The sequence below is a fragment of the Eumetopias jubatus genome, unplaced genomic scaffold, assembly GCF_037043125.1.
Source record: "Eumetopias jubatus isolate StellerSeaLion01/CBP00866 unplaced genomic scaffold, mEumJub1_p1.0 scaffold_14, whole genome shotgun sequence".
Classification (NCBI taxonomy): Eukaryota; Metazoa; Chordata; class Mammalia; order Carnivora; family Otariidae; genus Eumetopias; species Eumetopias jubatus.
Genome location: NW_028274820.1, coordinates 21,248,631 through 21,267,454, shown reverse-complemented (window position 1 = coordinate 21,267,454; position 18,824 = coordinate 21,248,631). Strand labels below are relative to the sequence as shown.

At 48.8% G+C, this 18,824-nt stretch overlaps 1 protein-coding gene across 5 annotated transcripts in view; it reads right to left on the bottom strand.

The window, feature by feature from the left end:
- SRPK2 (SRSF protein kinase 2) overlaps positions 1-18,824 on the bottom strand; it is a 241,871-nt gene that overhangs the window by 7,005 nt on the left and 216,042 nt on the right. For 4 of the 5 annotated variants that reach the window (XM_028120177.2, XM_028120193.2, XM_028120185.2 and 1 more), the window contains 5 exons: positions 13,324-13,424; positions 13,102-13,209; positions 8,539-8,608; positions 7,834-7,926; positions 7,431-7,523 (listed from right to left, as the gene is read on the bottom strand). In XM_028120177.2, coding sequence (XP_027975978.1) covers positions 7,431-7,523; positions 7,834-7,926; positions 8,539-8,608; positions 13,102-13,209; positions 13,324-13,424 — 465 coding nt within the window. The remainder of the gene's footprint in view (positions 1-7,430; positions 7,524-7,833; positions 7,927-8,538; positions 8,609-13,101; positions 13,210-13,323; positions 13,425-18,824) is intronic. The other variant, XM_028120204.2, reaches the window with a different exon arrangement.

Below are 18,824 nucleotides of genomic sequence, written 5' to 3'. Positions count from 1 at the left end.
TAAAACCTTTAAAAAAAAAAAAACAATACACTGCTGAAAGGCCATGAAAATCTACTGGCTATGAACCGATACAGGTATTTCCAAAGAACAGAATATCTGACTTCCTTTGACCAGGTAATCCCACATAGAAAACTATGTGCAAAGATGCTATCAGGAAAATAGGAAACATGCAATATGCAAAACAGTCCTAAGCACCAATTGGTTACTGAATACATAACAATACTGCAATCACAGAATAATGAACTGCCTCCAAAAAGAATATGTGGACCATGTAAGTAGCTGGAAAAACTAATGCCAAGAAAAAAACAGGATATAAACTTGCCTAGGCCCTATGATTACATGTACAAGTTATGTTCATTTCAATATGAAACAGTCTTCTAAATAGTTGATAAAGTATGATTTCACTCATCCATGGAATTTAAGAAACGAAACAGATCAACACAGCGGGAAGAAAAAAAGAGAAAAGGGGGAAACAAGCCATAAGAGGCTTTTTTTTAAAGATTTTATTTATTTGACAGAGAGAGAAAGAGCACAAGCATGGGGAGTGGCAGAGTAAGAGGGAGAAGCAGGCTCCCCGCTGAGCAGGGAGCCCGATGCGGGGCTCGATCTCAGGACCCTGGGATCATGACCTGAGCGGAAGGCAGACACTTAACCAACTGAGCCACCCAGGCGCCCGGCCATAAGAAGAGAGTCTAACTGAAAGAGAACAAACTGAGGGTTGATGGAGGGAGGTGGGTATGTGTGTGCGGGGGGGGGGGGGGGGGGGGCGGCTAGGTGGGGGATGCGCATAAGGACAGCACTCGTGGCGATGAGCACTGGGTGTTGTAGGTAAGTGATGGCTCACTGAACTCTACTCCTGAAACCAGTATCACACTGTACGTTACCTAGAATTTAAATAAAAATTTGAAATAGAAATAAAAAGAAAAAAGAAAAAAGAAAGAAAACAATAGTTGATAAATGTTACATAGTAAACCCTAAGCCCCCAAACCTGTGCAGCTACTGCAGGACAGCCTCATCTGGTAAGGAACTCAGGTCCACTCACCGGCTCCAGCCCCACAAACCATACACTAGGAATACAGCCAATCCACCACCACCACTTATAATACAAAATCAAGTAATAAAACGCTTAAGGGAGGGAAAAAAAAGAGACCAAAATGAGAAAAACAAAATTGAGACCATTTTTTCCTATTTGTTCCTATTGTACAAGTAGCTCCTGACAAGTCAACAAATTTTTACCTTGATGATTTTTTCTTGCCTAGGAAAATATACCAAGATATGTTTCACTTAAAGTTTGCAAATAACTAGACACTTAATAGTGACAGTCTTTATTTTTTAAACTGAACTTCTTTTTCTTCTTAAAGAATGCCGAGTATCACTGAGTCCTTCCTCCAGAGCCCAGCAAGGCCAGATGGACAGCCCTGCCCTCGGCAGCAGCCCCCAGCCCCACAACCCGCCCAAGTCAAGGCTTTGGGACTGCAATATTTGCCAATCCCAGATTATCAGAGTGCTTTTTAATTTTTATTTTATTTTTTACTTAGAGCATGTGCACACGCGCACACAAGGGGGTGGGGAGGAGCAGAGGGAGAGACAGAATCCAAGCAGACTCCACACCCAGTGCAGAGCCCAAAGTGGGGCTCGATCTCATGACCCTGAGATCATGAATGAGCTGGTAGCTCAGTCACTTAAGCTTCTGACCCTTGATCTCAGCTCAAGTCTTGATCTCAGCATCGTGTTCAAGATCCATGTTAGGCTCCTCAGTAGGCATGGAGCCTACTTTTAAAAAAAATTCTCAGTAGAAAACAGAAGGATAATCTCCATGACCTTGACGTAGGCAATGGTTTCCTGATGAGACATCAAAAGTACAAGTCACACTGGGTGATGGACACTGGGGAGGGTATGTGCTGTAATGAGCACTGGGTATTATATGATCATCATTATATGATGAAACACAGACCTGGACCCCTGAAACAAGTAATACGTTATATGGTAATTAAAAAATAATTTAATTATATAAATATATATTTATATATAAATTATTTAAATATATAAATATATATTATTTAAATATTTAATTATATAAATATATATTTATATATAATATATTTATATATATAAATTATATAAATATATATTTTATATATAAATATTTAAATATTTAAATAATTTAATTAAAAAATAATTTTTAAAAAGTATAAGTAACAAAAGAAAACGTAAAAGGTTAGACTTCATCAAAATTAAAGTTCTATACTTCAACTATCACACATGTGCATTCAAGAGAAATAAAAACATGTCCACACAAACATCTGTACAATGTTCACAGGAGCATTATTCCTAAGAGCCAAAAAGTGGAAACACAACCCGCAAGCCATCAACTGACGAGTGTGGCCAGCAAGCACAGTCTCGGCACACACACAAAGCTGCAGGTCCGAAGCATCGGAGGGACTGGGAGAAACCATCACCACGTCCACAGACTGCAGGACTCCATTCACAGGAAGTGTCCAGAACAGGGAAATCGCAGGGGGCAGAGAGCCAACCAGAGGCAGCCGGGGGTGAGGGTGCGGAGAACGCAGAGCGAATACTAACAGGGGCAGGCTTTCCTGTTGAGAATGAAGACACTCTGAAATCAGATGGTGCTGCCGGCTTCCTAACTCGGGAATACACTAAAAACTACCGAACTGTACACCTTAAAAGGATGAGTTGTATGGTATGTAGATTACATCTCAATAAAGCTATTATTTAAAAAAAGGTATAAAGCTTACAACAAAATAATAACACTGTCGATGCATGCAGTAAAAACAAACACTCCACTAATCAGCAGCTCATAAGAAACGGTAAGACTAAATGGGAAGAGCTATAATAGGACTTAATTGAACCTGTTATAGCAATAATTTCACTACTTTTTTGGCATCATATGCTCAAATTCAAAATGAAACGATTAAAACACTGATTCGGACCTATGATCAGCTGCGGCCAGGGCTCTGTTCTCTTCCACAATGCCTGTCGTGTTCGGTGTCACGACAGTCGGCTTCCTCGGTGCCGCATCATCACTACAGCACCCTCCAGTCTTGCACCCCAACCCCAGCCAGCAAGCCTTGACTGTGCAGCCTTCAAACAGGGCCTTATGTGAGGGTGCGGGGGTGCCACGGGGCCGTCCCCAGCCAAGAGGAACACAGCGCCACCTGCTTCTGGCTCACAAAGGTTTCCACCCGGGACGAAGGCTGAACAGGGTTCAGGTTTCCAAACGTATTAAGTACCTATGGTGCCCACTCTGCAGCCGGCTGTGGGTTCCCGCGGCAAACAAGACACAGCGAGCCCCTGATCGCGCCGAGAATCTCACAACTCAGAACTGATGTTTAAAGTCAGAGTGTCGTGAAAGTCGTCCACATTTTAAAAGTTTCAGACTCACTAGTGTGAGGAACCTTTTCTAGTGACTTGCACCATGTCCAGCTCCCACGGAGATCAGCCCCGGGCTGGCGGTCCCCGGCACCCCGCAGCGACCGACAAGCGCCAGCTCGCCACACCCAGCCCGGCAACAGGGCCGCGGCGGCCCCATGCTTCCCAGAAATCAGGCAGTCTGGTGATCTGGGGTGATTCCGGGGAGAAGCTAAAATCCTTCTAACAATTTTCATCTCAAACACGCAAAATGAAGAAGACGGAACACAGCGTCTCTTTTAAAGAGTTCCCTTCAGTTCTCAGCCCGTCCAGGCCAGGCACAGGGGACGCGAGGGTCGGAGCTGCGCACACTCTGCACATGCAGTCTCTGTGTGTGCTCTGAAATTTCCAATTGCAATTTAAGGTCTTTGGTCCAACACACACGGTCACTCCCACACATTCCAACACACTCGATGGCCTTACCTAGAATCAAACCGTTTTTTTTTTTTTAAGTAAACTCCTCTGATACTTCCATTCTCAGCCCAGTAAGCTTTACTGAACCGAGGGGGCCGACGGGTCAACACGACGTCTGCTGAGCAGCACAGGGAGGCGGGCTCCTGACCGCGCTGTCTGTGCCGCCATCACTTGAGGGCTGGGGCACTTCTGGAGGACGGCTCACTTCCTGGGGACGTGTCCTAGCCTATTCTGGCTGCCATCGCAAAATACAACCGAGTGGCTTATAAATCACAACATGAATTTCTTCCCCACGGTCCTGGAGGCTGGTAGTCTGAGGTCAGGCGGCCAGCAGGGCTGGCTTCTGCTGAGGGCTCTCTTCTGGGCCACGGACTCCTCGTGGCCTCCTCACAGTGCACATGTGGCAAGCGAGCTGTCTGGGGTCTTTTCCACAAGGGGCTCCACCCTCATGACCTTCTGTACTTTCCAAAGGCCCCACCTCCTAATACCATCACCTTTGGGGGGGGGTAGGATTCCCACATATGAATTTTTGGGGAGGCGACATACACCTTCAGACTGTAAGAGGACAGAACAGGGACAGAATTCACAGAGATGCTTACTTCTACTGGGGCACATCTTAACACACTGATCAAGATGACTTTTATGAGTCATCTTTGGTGGTTAAGGTCCACATCTGAAGGAGTAACCTGCTGGTTACTAAACCCTAACAGGGTGAGAACAGGAATTATATCCTCTGCCAAAAAATCCAGCTCCATTTAAAAACTCCTGGCCAAGAAATAATTCAAACTAGTAACAACCATTTTACCCAGAATTATAACAAAGAAGATGTCACTGAGCTGCACTTGATCTTCAGTTCTAACACACAGAGCCTACTCCCCCCTTCCCTGGCCTCCTGGTGGGGATTAAGTCCGCTTCCCACCCAGGAGGGCAGAGAGCACAAAAATGTGCTGTTCACTCCCTCTCAGCCACTGGCTGTTTTCCAAAGTGACATAAGCAATTTAGTAAGTTTTCGATTTTGCTTTTTATCAGTTCTGGTACAAAGATATTTTTTAAAAAAAATTTTCAATGGATACATTTAAGATCTCATTACTTCCAAAATGTATATTCACACACATTACTTAGGGAGGCGTGCCAAAACCCATCTTTAACGTAACATCCTTCCCCTCGTCCTCAGGGACATGGTGAAATCTGTTTTCCTGACAGGCCCTCATTCATCATAATACTATTTCTGTGACTTCTGTAACAACCCTAAATCCCTTCTCATCTCCAGTTATTATAAATAAATAATGATCAGGACCTACGTCCCAAATCCCAGTCATTTCCGAGGATTTCCTGCCTCGTCACAAACTCTCCCTCATATCCAAACAAAGGAAAAAAAGTAACACCATGTCGAAATGTTTTCGATCTACCTTTACCAAGGATGCCAAATGCATTTCTACTGCACAGCTCACCTTCAAACAAGCTCCTCAAAAAAAACCCCACGCACACGAGTCCTAAAGTGCATGTGCATGACCTGACAACCCAGCAGCACTTCGTACTCCCATCGGGGAGGAGGCAGTGGTCGTGCACAGACCACCATGGGCCCAAGGAGTGGTGGTGCCGACAGAAAGGCCGGCGGGAACACCACCTTCCAGCACCGAGGGTTACAGGACAGGGACCTGTAACCCTGAAACCCGCCGGCGACCCAGCATCAGGTCGCAATGCATCACTCATCAGCCTGTCCTCGAAAGACAGCATCTGCCAGGTGGCGTGGGGCGAGGCGAGGGCTCCGGGCCCCGTGCTGGGTCTGGGCGGGTCCTCGGCAGGCATTGTCCCTGGTGGTCTGCGGCTCAGGCAAAGCCCAGTGGGCACAAGGGGCTCAGAGCGGCTGCCTCCAGGAACAAACCTGAGCACGTGACTTCCGGTAACTCCCGCAGCTTCATTTTCTCACCGTTTGGGCCCCCTCCTCTTCCTCCCCAGTGTGTGCAGTATGCGGTTCCCAAGCCATGGACGATGGACTGAGGGAACTGCAGAGCCCAGGCATTCTAAGCAGCTCCTTGCTGCTGAACAACTAAAGGAAATGGCCCTGTGTGCCTTTATCGGCTGTCGGTCCCACCATGCCTGATGCCCGCATGGGAAATGAGGCTCCCCCACAGCCTGATGCTGGAACCTGCTCATGCGCCTACGGCAGACTCTCTGCTTGGCTAAAGGAGCAGGTGCTGTGGTCCAGGGCCCTGCAGTGCCTGTCCCCTCCCCCGGAGCATCGGTAGGTCAGTAATATCCCCTCTTTCATGACAGACTGGGCTGGTAGCTCTTGGCCCCTCCCCCTCAAACCTCCTGGGCCCACGTGTGAGGGGAACCCCGGGGCTTGCTCATGTGACCCAGATGTGAAGACCACATAGATTCTAGGAACCAAAATTAATACAGGCTATCTGAAGAACAGTTTCCCCTGACAATCTTTTCTCCTGTGATAAGCCTTTAAAAGGTAATAAGAAAATAATTGCACCTAGTTACATATTTTAGAGGCTGCCCACTGGGTGATCCCAGAACAGCTGGGAGTCATGGTCACTGTGCTCAAAGTGGGACAGGAAACCACCAGCGAAGGCACGGTTAGTTCTCAAGTCTCTGTGCATTTAACAAGCATATAGAGAGGATGAAACGGGGACTGGTTAGGTCAACATCACCAAAGGGTATAAAAAAGGATTATTCCCCTAAAAGAATACCTTATCTATCTCACAGGAAAACAGAAAGTCAAAACCAGTTCTCCAAATCTGGAGAGGAACAGAGTACCAAGGACTGTGAAAAACTTCTAGGAACTCCATGTCCTGCTCACACCAACTTTAAAAGTTTTTTATTAAAAGGTGCTGCAGCCCTCACCCCCCGCCAAAAAAATCCAAGCTGGAAAAACATGAATTAAGAGGAGCAACGTGCTCCCACAAAAGAACACGGCACTAGGGAGTGGTCCTGTAAAAATAAATTCCTGGGGCTTTTGGGTATTTTAAAAAACTGATCACTAATTAGAGACTATACAAGGCAAAGAAACGGCTGTTCAGGGTTCCATCAAGGGAAGATCAACAGAACTGTGATATTAAAGTAAATCAGCTATAACGCAGTGTGAATAATGCAACAGAACAAAACTGGATTTCTCAGAGTGCGGGGTGCAAGGTGTCACAGGCCCATACCCACTCCCCAGCAGCTCAAACAGACCCAAGACAACACACGGAGGGACATTCGGTCCGGTCCCCAGGCTGCATCAACTCCATGGCAGAAATGCTGGGGGCTCCAAGAACATAGAAAACGGAAAGTCTAGCTGGTTCCTAAAAATCACTTAAACTCCTTTTTACAAATCCCCGAATCTACAGACAGGGCTTAGATTAGGAGAGGGAGGTGCGGAGGAGACCAAGGGTTTCAGGAAGGGTGTGCTCTTACAAAATCCGTACTCCACAGATAGGAGATGGTGCAACCTTATGTCTTGAGAGCTTTCTTCAGCAGAATTCCCCAGGTGTAAAGGTCCAGATCTTTCTCCACTGCCCAAATGGGAATGCACAATTTCTCCTTTTGGGAGAGGATTATGCTGAAAATTAGCGTTGCATAAATACCGTTACCTTTTCTGGTGAAAAACTCCTTGGAATATTTCCCCAACATAGCGTATTTTCGAGGGACTTTCCCCAGCAGTTCAATGATCAATGCTATGTGATCTGCATTGGGAAACATTGCCAGCAAAACAGAAACACACGACAGTTTAATCAGTACACTGCATGCAGACACTGCTACCGCCCGCGCAGACAGAAACAGAGCGCGACCTGGATAGTGGCCGGATGCACGGGGCGACCACAGCCCGGGGTGAGTTGTGGCCTTCCCTCTCAACTTTTTTAAATCAGCATAGGAATTTTGCTAGGTTGCTTTTTGAATTTAGGAGACAGGTCTGTCACCATTAATGCTACAATCAGCAGCTGCTATCCCGTTTCTGTCTGCATCATGGCGCTTTTCAAAAAGAAGAGGTACTACCTCTGCGATTGAAGAATTCCCGAGAATATTTTCCAGATAGAGCAAAGTGCCTTGGGATACTGCCTAGCAGCTCTATGATGTGGGCTATGTGGTCTATGGAGGAGAGAAAAAAAGGATACGGGAATGGGAGGGGCATAGGGAAGGATGGGATAAAAGAAGAGGGGAAAAAATTGAAATTAGTAAAAAATCAGAAATCGATTCAAATCAACAATGTCTGCGCACATCCATGCAGAGGCTCGTGGGGCTGGCGGGCCTCAGGCACCATCTGGAGCATTAACGGTGACTGGTGCCAGCCTACCCCAGGCCACCCCAGCACTGCAAGCAAGAAAGCATGGAGATGGTCAGGTTTCCAGATGGAATTCAAGCCGGAATTCCCAGGTTTTCAACTCAGCTCCCCAACAGGAAAGAGCAACGGGCAGTAGATCAGTGGACGAAAGGGCCTCAGAGAGGCTCCGCGGTCCACACAGCCTGTCCTCTCCTGGCCGCTGGGCACCAAGCCCGAGGCAAGCAGGAGGGAGGGGCGAACTCGGGCCAAGAGCTCTCCACAGAGCTGCCCATCCGCTGTGCCTGAGGGGGCTTCAAGCTCAAGGAAAAGCGTTTGAAAACCAAAACACAGCTCTATTTCAGTACAGAAACATTACTCTCCAGAAGCTCAGGCCTCTCAGGAGACCCAGCCTCAGATATGCGGCAGGCAGCGATACTCACCTTCATCTCTGGAATAGTCTTCCCCAGAATGCGGTTCAAACAAATAATCTCCCGTTGCCAGCTCAAATGCCTAGGATACAACAGATGACATGCTAAGCACTCTGTGAAGCAGCCCCAAGGCATCAACTTTCTCTCCTGTACAAGAGACCTACATTTTATGAGGATCTGATCAAACAAAAGAGCCTTCTAAAAAAGCTCAATACCAACTTTTTTCTTCCTTCCAAAAAGTTCAAAGAAATTTCAGAAATATTCTACATCTCCTCTACTGGAGGATGTAAAGCCTAAGCGCCCCCCCCCCGCCCCCCAATCTGGCAGGAGGCATGTCGACCTGCAGCCATGTGCACACCTGGCTGGGGACCGCACCCCCACTCTGAACGGCGGGACCCGGACTCGATCCAGGCCCAGGGCAGATTCATGCCTGCCCTCAACCCACAGGCTCGTGTGGCCCCCGGACATCAGGTGAAGCCAAGAGCCTCGTGTCTTAGTAACCATGAGCTATTTTCAGCGTCTCATCATTTCTTTCATTTCTGATTCAACCAAAGGAAAACCTAGAGCCACAAAAAAGGTTCTGTGGCTCCTGCCCTGTGCCCTGGGCCAGAAGGAAGCCAGTGAGGGGGACAGGGAGAGCTGGTCTGCCTCCCGGGCTGTCACTACCTGCCCCTCAGCATATCAGCTTGGGGGAGGCCCTAGTGTTTCTGTTTCTGCTGGGCAGTCTTCTCGCCTGGCCCTCAAGAAAACCCTCAGCCCTCAGGACCACGAGTTTAATCTGCTAACGATATATAAAGATGGCAACTGCCGTTGCTGTGCAGATCCAATACCATGTTTTGAAAATCTTTTTTTAAAAAGGAAAAGGCTAAATCCTATTTTTGGCTTTTGTACACTTCTACTCTGTATTAGATCTTGCTGTTCTGAAAAGCGCTTAGGGGCCCAGACCCTGAGCACTGACGCTCCGGCCCTGCCCTCCTGCATCCCCCCATTTCCTCCCCAGGCCCTGACCAGAGTGTTGGGGAGGGGCTCGCCACCATGGCCTTCCACAAACCAAGGGTGTGCGCACATGGGCCATCACGACCACATCGTCTTTTTTTTTTTTTTTTTTAAGAAAGGAGGGAAGTGGGGTGACAAGATGGTTGTCAGCTACCCCAATGAAAGCACCAGTTCACGAACTCAGGATCCCGGAGGACCTGGACATGCCCAGTGTCACAGAGAGTCAGCTGGTCACGCGAGCGCCGCAGGGCCAGGAAAGGTCCTCACCTGGGGCCTCTCTCCTCCACCCAATGAACAAGAAATACCGATCTCAGATCAGGGTACAAAACCTCACACGTGGCCACAGATCCAAAGGGAACAGTCAGATTTCATGGTGAATGGCCAGGGGAGTCTTCCCCGCCTGGGACGAGTCATGAGGAAAAGGGGAGACCCTCCTGGAGGAGCCGCTGCGGGAGCCCCGAGGCTGGTGCCACGGCTGCTCCTTAACCCTGCCCTGGAGCCCTCACTCACTCTTCTAGTTAGTTTTCAAAAAACATTTCAATCGGGTTGAGTCCAATCCTTACAGCCTAACACTAAGGTATGTTAACTGAGTGTTCTTCGAAAAATGACCATGCTGATTAGCATGCATGTTATTTCCAGTGAAACGCTCAAAGAAGCCCACAAAGAAATGACTTAAAAGAAAAACGGAAGAGAAGTAAGGTGGAGCCTGTGCTGTCATGTTATCTGGTCCTAGCTCTCTGAAGAGGGACGAGCTTTTCCTAACAAAAAGGACCTGCTCAACGAAGCAGAGGCAGGGGCACACTGGAAATGTCAGCCTCTGGACTTTCTGGCCTGCCTTTGTGCCACTCACGACATCACTCCCAGCACAACCCTTACTATTACTAGGTTAATATCGGGCTTGTTCATGCTTGGGAACCGTGGGTTCCTCCTCTGTGCCTGACCAGATCCCCTACAAGGACGTGCCCCGGACCAAACTCTGTTCTCTGGTTCTGGGAAGACCAGATGCCTCTTTCTTGAAATGCCGCCCCCACACCATTCTGAATAAATAAGGGTGCCTATTCTTTCTGTGGTGTGACCAGTGCCAAGGAAGTAGCGTGAAGTCTGTCAGACTAGCTCTTCTTCCTCCTAGGGCACTCACTGGGGCTCACTGTGGAGCCCGGAGAAGGTACCTATCCTGGGGCTCTGACACTCAAGTGCAGAGCAGTCCATCCCTCAGCCCACAGAGAATTTTTAGATCACACCCACTTACATCTGGAGGGCCCCCAAAACTCAAGAAAAGGAAAAGAGGTTCAACAAGTGACATATTTCAGTTACTCTGCCTTGTTTTGTTGCCCACCTTCCTGACAACAGCGAGGGCCCCCATCAATGAGCATAAGCACTGGCTGCCTCCAAGTGGCTCTCAACGCCCCCCCCCCCCCCGCCCTGGGCATCCGTTAAGACTTAATGCCATTCATGTCATCAAGGGACTCCACGTCACACCACCACCACCAATCTGGAGCTTTAATACAGCTTAGAATCATGAATTTAATATACTGTTGTACTTCTAAACTTCAGCACAAAGATGGGGTGGGGAAACACTGCCTTGTGTTTACCACATTCTCTAGAAAGAACAAAATGGACCTCTCAGCCTCGCCCTTCTGGATGGAAGGGGGGGTGGGGAATAAGGCTTGCCCCCTTCCAGGGGAAAAAAAAATTTCACCCTGATGACAACCAACTGATTTAAAAATTAAAAAAAAAAAAGAAAAACCCAAATAGCCCTCGAAGCCCTGAGGGAGTTTACATCTAATCTGGGGGAAGAGGCGGGAGGAGAAAGGAGACAGTCTGCTACTTCTGTATCACTGTTCACAGTGGAAGTGGCCAGGATGCGGACACTATGTGAGGGGACATGGAAGGCAAGACAGACAACCTGGTACAAAAGCGTACCGCCAGCTCCACCGTTATTCTCCTACCTCTGTGACCTTGTCCTATTTTTCTGGTTATATCACCAAAATTCAACACCCCAAATTAGAACCACAGGATTTCAGAGTTGAAAGAGCCCTCAGAGTCTAATTCAGGGCAGCCTGGCGTGGCCCCTTCTGTGCCTTTGAGGGCACGTAAGGCTTGACCTCACCACATCCTGAAATGGAACACTCCTCTCCCTCCCTCTGACCCAGCCTCAGGCTCCTGCGGCTTCCGGGGGGGCCCCCCCCCGCCCCCCCGCCGCCCTCCTGAGTCCTCCGGAGCCCCCGCACTCCCTGGCCCTCCCCGCACAGCAGTCTCCAAATTCAAAGCAGTCACCACACGCCCACCAATTCTTTTCACCATTCTTTTCCATACCTAGCCCAACAAGCCCTAACTTTCTGATACTCACTGAAAAACTTGGTTTTAAAAATTATCTGGTATGATTTGTCAGAGCAAAGTGGCAGCAGAAAGGCACACTGTTTCCAATCTATTTGGCCACATCTGTTGCCTGAGATCTTGATAACTTTACACAAACATCTACTTTTTTTCATATCATCTCAAACCACGCTTTTTACTGTAGCATTGGAGGGCATGCAGGCCGGCAAACTCCAAAGAATTGTTAATCTCCGAATAACAGATAATGACGTTTATTCATCATTGCTCTTTTTAGTAAGAAGACAAATGCCAAGTTTCACACACAAAGACTCTTGTTTTAAATATATCAGAGAATTTGGGGGAAAAAATAAAGTAAGAAAAACACGAAATAGCACCCCAAGCAAACACCCACCCACCCACCCCCACCCCCCAGCTAGGAAACGGGGCCAAGAAAGAGAAACTGAAATTGGCTTATGGATGAGGCCCACTCATGCTCAGCAGTTAAGTGAGAAAAAAATGCCCTGGTGAGGGCCTGGGGCACGGTGTAAACACAAGCAACCTTGTGATGCAGCCAGTAGAGATGATGACACCCGGGTGAAAGAAGAGGTGTGTCCAGAGGCCCTGACGAGAGACACCTGCGTGTTCTCTCCGGGAACAGACTCAGTCAGAGGGGATACGTGCAGCTGCTGTGTCCTGAAAGTCAGCGGACAGCCTACAGCAATAAGCCAGAATATTCCCTAGAGTCTGCCTTATAAAAGGAGAGACATTAAACGTTGGCACAGAGGGAAGTGCTTTCCTCTGCGGTAAGGTTTGTCAGGGGTCACCAAGGAGGGTTCCCGCCTTTCGACCTCAATCTTCCCCTCAGACACCACGGCCTCGCCGTCCTCCACGGCACGAGTGAAGGGCAAACCTGCACACGGCCTGCAAGCTTTTGGAAACCAGGAGGAATTACTTGAAGTGACTTTGTCACCACAGCAGAGGGTGGGATTCTCGGGGCGGCAGCCCGAGCAGGGCCTTGACCAGAGATTGTCTGTCACAGGACTAAACCAGACACGCCCAACCCCCACCCCCACCAGACATGCCTGAGAAGAATTCTTCCATTTCTCAAGACACTCAAGACAGCAACTTTGCCCTCACCTGTCCCACAGTGGACAAACCTCACAGTCTGGGAAGCACAGAGCACACGCAGCAGCGGCGCTGGCCCCTCGTGAGCACTAAGGGGATGAGCCCTACACAGAACAAAATGGCCACGGCCGTTCTTACCATGCACGCTGTGCTCCAAATGTCAGCAGGCGTGCTGTAACCTGCTCCTATCAAAACCTCTATGGATCTATACTGACGCGTCTGGATGTCTTCTGTGAAGTGTTTATGCTGGAAAGGAACACATTGTATTACTATGGAGGAAAACAGACATTAAAAAGGAAAAAAAGTATCTTCTAATACACGATCATGAGCAAAATGTTCTAGAAAGAAAACCCTACTTACCACCCAACAAGCGTTTCCCAGGTCAGCAATTTTAACTCTAATTTTATCTGCGTTCCGTGGATCCAGGGGATTCACCAACAAGTCGGCCGCCCGAGTTTTTGCTGGCATGAGCAAACAGCAGGACAGTTAGTGCTTGGGGCAAGTGGCATGCGTGTGTGCACACGATGTTTGCCGGGCACAGTCTCCTTTTTTAGAAAAGTGATGGGATGATCATTTAGGCCTGGAACCCTGTAAGTTGAACTCAACAGAATTTTAAATTCTTGGTCTCTATCCCTGGAAGATATTTCATAAAAGAGAACGCACTGGGCTGCCCAGACACCTCCCTGACCCAGCCTTGTCCCTTCTTATATCCCTGATGCCTTCACCTCTAGGTCGACCCTACTACTCGGCTCCTTTGTGCGTCTTTCTAGCCGCTCCTCACTGCATCACAGCCCACAACGGACCACATCGAACCCACTGGTATGCTATCACGTGAAACACAAAGGTAGTGAGGACACAGTCCTGGGGGGCCAATCCCTTTGTAAGTGACACACAGTTCACCTGGTAACCACGTCACCTACCTCTCCTTCTGCTTGGGCTGAGCACACAGACCTCAAAGATTAGATGATACTTGATTAAGCAATACAGATTAAAGGCCATGGCTAATCAACTTGGGTTTAGCCCAAATTTAAACCCAGGGTGACCCTGAGAGAAGCTCAACAGCAGACACAGGATTACTAGGCTTCTCAGGGCTCCTGGGGCCAGAAGAGCTTTTCAGACAAGTCCAGACCATGCCTGAATCAAGCATAGTTCACCAGGGCGCAACTGACAAAGGTAAATAACCTGAAGGGTCCCAGACAGAAAATCCTGGAGTGAGTAAGCATCTTCATCAAATCTCAAACTGACCAAAAGCTTGGATTTCTGGAAAGGAGGAGATGTAACCACAGCACTTATTTATTGTAGAAGTCATTCTGAAATGGTATTTACAGACTAAACAGAAAAGTCCACTCAATGCAGAACATTAAATACCCTTTTGCTCACCCAAAGCTGGGCACTGCTAAAGCATACCCAACCTCCTTTTGGGTAGACCCCTGCCGTGGAGCCCCAGTGCTCAAGGGCGCTCTGGTTCCTTGGCATTCCCCATACGGGCAGCAAGGCGCCCGGGAGCTGGGATGCCCGCAGAGCTCCCCAACATCTTAACCCTCAAGACCCACTCCTCAGGCTTGTGGGTCAGCACGGGCAGGCCAGGCTCCTGTGTTTCCTTGTTGCCATCTGCCCTGCGACCACTCTCTCCTTTATAAGGTTGCTGGTGCACTGTGGGCTTCACCAAAGGCGGTCTGAGCTGGCGGGACAAACACAGGAAGTCACAAATGAAGAGAAGGAAAGCAGCAAAGACCCCAAGAGGACGCAAAATATGTACAGTGACTGGGGGACAGGCAGAGGGCAGAGCTCCAAGAGGGATGTCAACACGCTGACCCAATGGATAGAGCGGCAGCACTAGAAATGGCCAGAGGAATCCAGCAGGTCACTGAATCGAAGAGAGTCAGCAGGCAAGAAAATGGAAGCTGGGGTTTGAGGAACAGGGTTCTGTAGCTCAGGGGTTAGAGCACTGATCTCGTGAAGTCTGGAGAACGGGATTCAAATCAAAGTTTCAACACTAACAAGTTGTAAGACTCCGGCAAGTGACCTAAATTCTGTGAGGCTCAGTGCTCCAGAAAGAAGAGGAAGGGGCCATGCCACCCCCACCCAAACCAACCAACTAACCAGCCAATCAGCACAGGAGAGTCAGAACCCCGCCCCGACCGTGCGGTGAGGCTTCCAATGGCCAGAACCAAAGCCCCACTGGCAGAGAGCAGAGGGGAAGCCAAACAATTCTGATCAAAGGTCTAAGGAAGAAGGCGGTGAAGCTCCAGTTCTGACTAGCCCAGAGTAAGCTGGTGCCTGAGGGTACTCGCGGGGAAGGGCGGGTCTGTGATCACCACCCATTCCCAGGTGTTTATAAAGACATTTCCCAGGAGAGGAAATGCACTGTAAAAAACACAGCATCGCACATGTTCAATACAGTTTCTTTGTATTTAATCCCCCTCATTTATGATCACTAGTCAAAGTCTCTTTGGTGACAGGCAGTTATCCTCCTGGTTCAGGTTGGTCAACAGGGACCCTGCTCACAATGCCTTCCAAATAACAGAGAATTCATTTCAGAACTTTAACTGGTGACGAACACAAAGGAGGATTTAAAGGAGAACCTACTTGTAGTTGTGACTTCCTTTTCTCAGTGTGATGATTACCTGGGCTGGTGTACCTGACTGCATCCCTCAACAAAGCCCATTTAAACACAGGGACCCTCGTGTGTGCTGTGTACTTGTACCAACTTTGCTTGGCCCAGAAATCGGATCAGCTCCTCTGACCACGTCATCAATGTGGTGACCTCCAACAGCCCTTGTTCTCTGCCTTTGCGAAGGAGGGAATGAAAAGTGGGAAGAGAGAGGTGGGGAGATGTCACTTCAGGAAGGGCTGGGGCTCTTATATCATCTCTGATGACCTGGTATCCGAGTGACACTGTTCATTCCATGTGAAGCTATCTTAGAAACGAGTAAGATGGCAGTGTGGTGCCTCCGAGTGACAAGACGGCCATCCTGGCTTATCTGCAAGGCACTGTGCTGGGCTCACGTGGACTCTTTATACACTTTTAAACGTCCTTACAATAAAGGCGTGGATACCTTCTCTATAGGCAGAAGTGCGGCACCAGGCCCAGGAAGGAGCAGCACTGGAAGATTTAATGCCCGTGCCTGGCCCATTCATTCACCAAGCACTGAGTCCCTTCTGTGTACTATCTTGGCACTCGGAACACCATGAGCAAAACGTGTAAGGCTCCTCCACCACACCCCAAATTAGGAAACTCATATATCAGTAGGCAATAAAGTAAATAAAATGACTGATGCACACACCAGAAAGAAGAAAAACAAAGAAAGGAGATGGACGATGAGGGTGTGCAGGGGAGGTCTTTCCAAAGAAGGTGATGTGTGAGTAGAGGCCTGAACAAAGGGAGACACGAAGGGCAAGAGGCTCTTGGCAGGGGGGACAGCAGGTGCAGAAACAAGCTTGCACTTTTGAGATCTGTGAGGAAGAAGCCACTGTGGGAGGGGCAGAGTGAGCCAGGGGTGGGGGAGAGGACAGTGCCAGGGAGCGAGCTGCCAGGGAAACCTGCAGAGAGCTCCTGGGCTTTACAGAGCGACACCTCGGGGCGCTATTCTGAGTGGAAAGACACTGCAGGTCCTTGGGGAAGGAGGGGGCAGCAAGATGACAAGGTGTGCTTTGAAAAGCTCTCTCTGGACTGCCCTAAAGAGGACAGATCGGGAAGCAAGAGTCGCAGCGAGGGCAGCGACCTGGGTCCCTGCCAGGTGAGGGTGAGCACCTTGCAGGGAAAGCCAGCAGGACCAGATGGGATGGGCCAAGATGCACGCTATGGCTCTAGCAGCTAATAATCCAAAAGGAATCCTGCCTCCTCAGCCTTCAGCGGCTACCCAGTCACTCCAGGGAAAAGTCCACATCCTTCCGCCTGGCATGTAAGTTCTTCCTCCACCCTTCCTCCTTGCCTTTTTCTTTTACTACTCCCTAACGTGTGTATGCTCTGCTGTCACAAGGATCCGCCCACTCTGAACACAGCCTGTTTCTCTGGCCTCATGGCCACACAGTGGTAGGGGGCCGCCAGCCGCCCCTGGGCCCCGGGTTCCACACAGGCAACAGAACACCTCCCATGCAGAAGGCCGCCCGCAGTCGTCGAGCCAAAACCAAGCGCCTCCAGACAAAGGACTGGAGAAGGAGATCCTGTCTCTGGGGTGGACCTAGAATTTAACAAGAGTGAAAAGGTCTGCTTGGTAAGAGATCTGGATCAACACGAAAAACAGACCTCCTACTTCGCCCTGACGTGACACTGCTGCAGCAGAAGGGCTGCTGGGGATGGAGCGTGCGCTAGACCGAATCAGATTCTGATGGTGACTGGGCAAAGGCGGGACCAAGGGAAGAAGAGAAGAACACAGCCAGGTGTCCATAAAGGCTTATCATGGCACTGACTTAGATGCTGAAGATACAAAGATAAAAACGCACAGGGCTCTCAAAGATTTTACATCCTAGTGAGGAGAAAGAGAAAGGAAATAATGAGCGTTTGGTTAAGAAGAGCACAAGCAGTAGGTAAAGAGGGGAACCCAGGCAGTCTTGTGCTGGAGCTGCTGGCCGGCAAAAGAGGAAGCTGGCTGAGAGCACGGACCGTGGATGTGGAGGAGGAAACACTCCAAGCAGGAGGGAAGGTGTCAGCAAAGGCACAGAAGCCTGCACAGATGCGCCATCAGCACACAGACGCTCTTTATTAGACCTTGACAATAAGCTGGGGAGCAGCTGTTAGACTTGTGATTGTGGTACTTTCTCACTGTTTACTCCATTAATAAAATATGTCTGCACATTCACCTCCCTATATGCATATTTATAAATTTTACATGCTACTGTTCCTATATATTCTGTACATTATAAAAGGTAAAAAAAAAAAAAAAATAGTCACAAGAACAACTTGGGAGACACACTGACTCCAGCCTGGGGCAGGGAGAGTACGAACTGGGAACGTGGCTCTAGAAAGTGAGGAAGCATGCAAAGAGCAAGAGGGTGTGTCAACAGGAAAGAAGAGACAACTGCAAGAGGCTCACGTGGCCCAAATTTAGGACAATTCTGGCATCAGAAAACTAGAAGCTATAGATGATTATAAGACATAATCCAAAGTGTTGATGAGAACAAAGAATCCATGAGCACATGATAGGAAGGGATGTGTGAGAGACTGCAGGGCAGGAGGCTCGCCCGGAAAGAGCATGAAAGCCTCACCTTCTGCATCTCCACCATCTGGCCGCTCCTGAGTTACATCCTTTCATAATAAACCAGTGACCTAGCAAGTAAATGGTTTTCCTGAGTTCTGTGAGTTGCTGTAACAAATTAACTGAACCTGAACAGGGGGGACAGGGGAATCTCCGACTCATAGCTGATGGGTCAGAAGCAGCAGTGACAATATGGGCTTGTCACTGGTATATGAAGGTGGGTAGGGGTGTCTTGTGGGACTGAGCCCTTTTTTTTTTCTTAAGATTTTATTTGTCAGAGAGAGAGAGAGAGTGCGAATACGCACAAGCAGGGGGAGTGGCAGGCAGAGGGAGAGGGAGAAGCCCCCAATTCAGGGCTCCATCCCAGGACCCTGGGATCACAACCAGCTGAAGGCAGACGCTTAACCAACTGAGCTGTCCAGACATCTCTGGGACTGAGCCCTTAACCTGTGGGATCTGATGCTGTCTCCAGATAGTGTCAGAATTAAGCTAAATTGCAGGACACCCAGCTGGTCTCAGAAAAGCTTCTGGTGTAGGGAAAATACCCTACACACACATTTAGTGACCAAAGGTGTCAGAAGTAGTGTGTGAGAGCGAAGGAGACACACAGAGGTGGGTCTTGCCCTAGATGAACCTACCTTCCATGTGAGAGCATTTTATAAG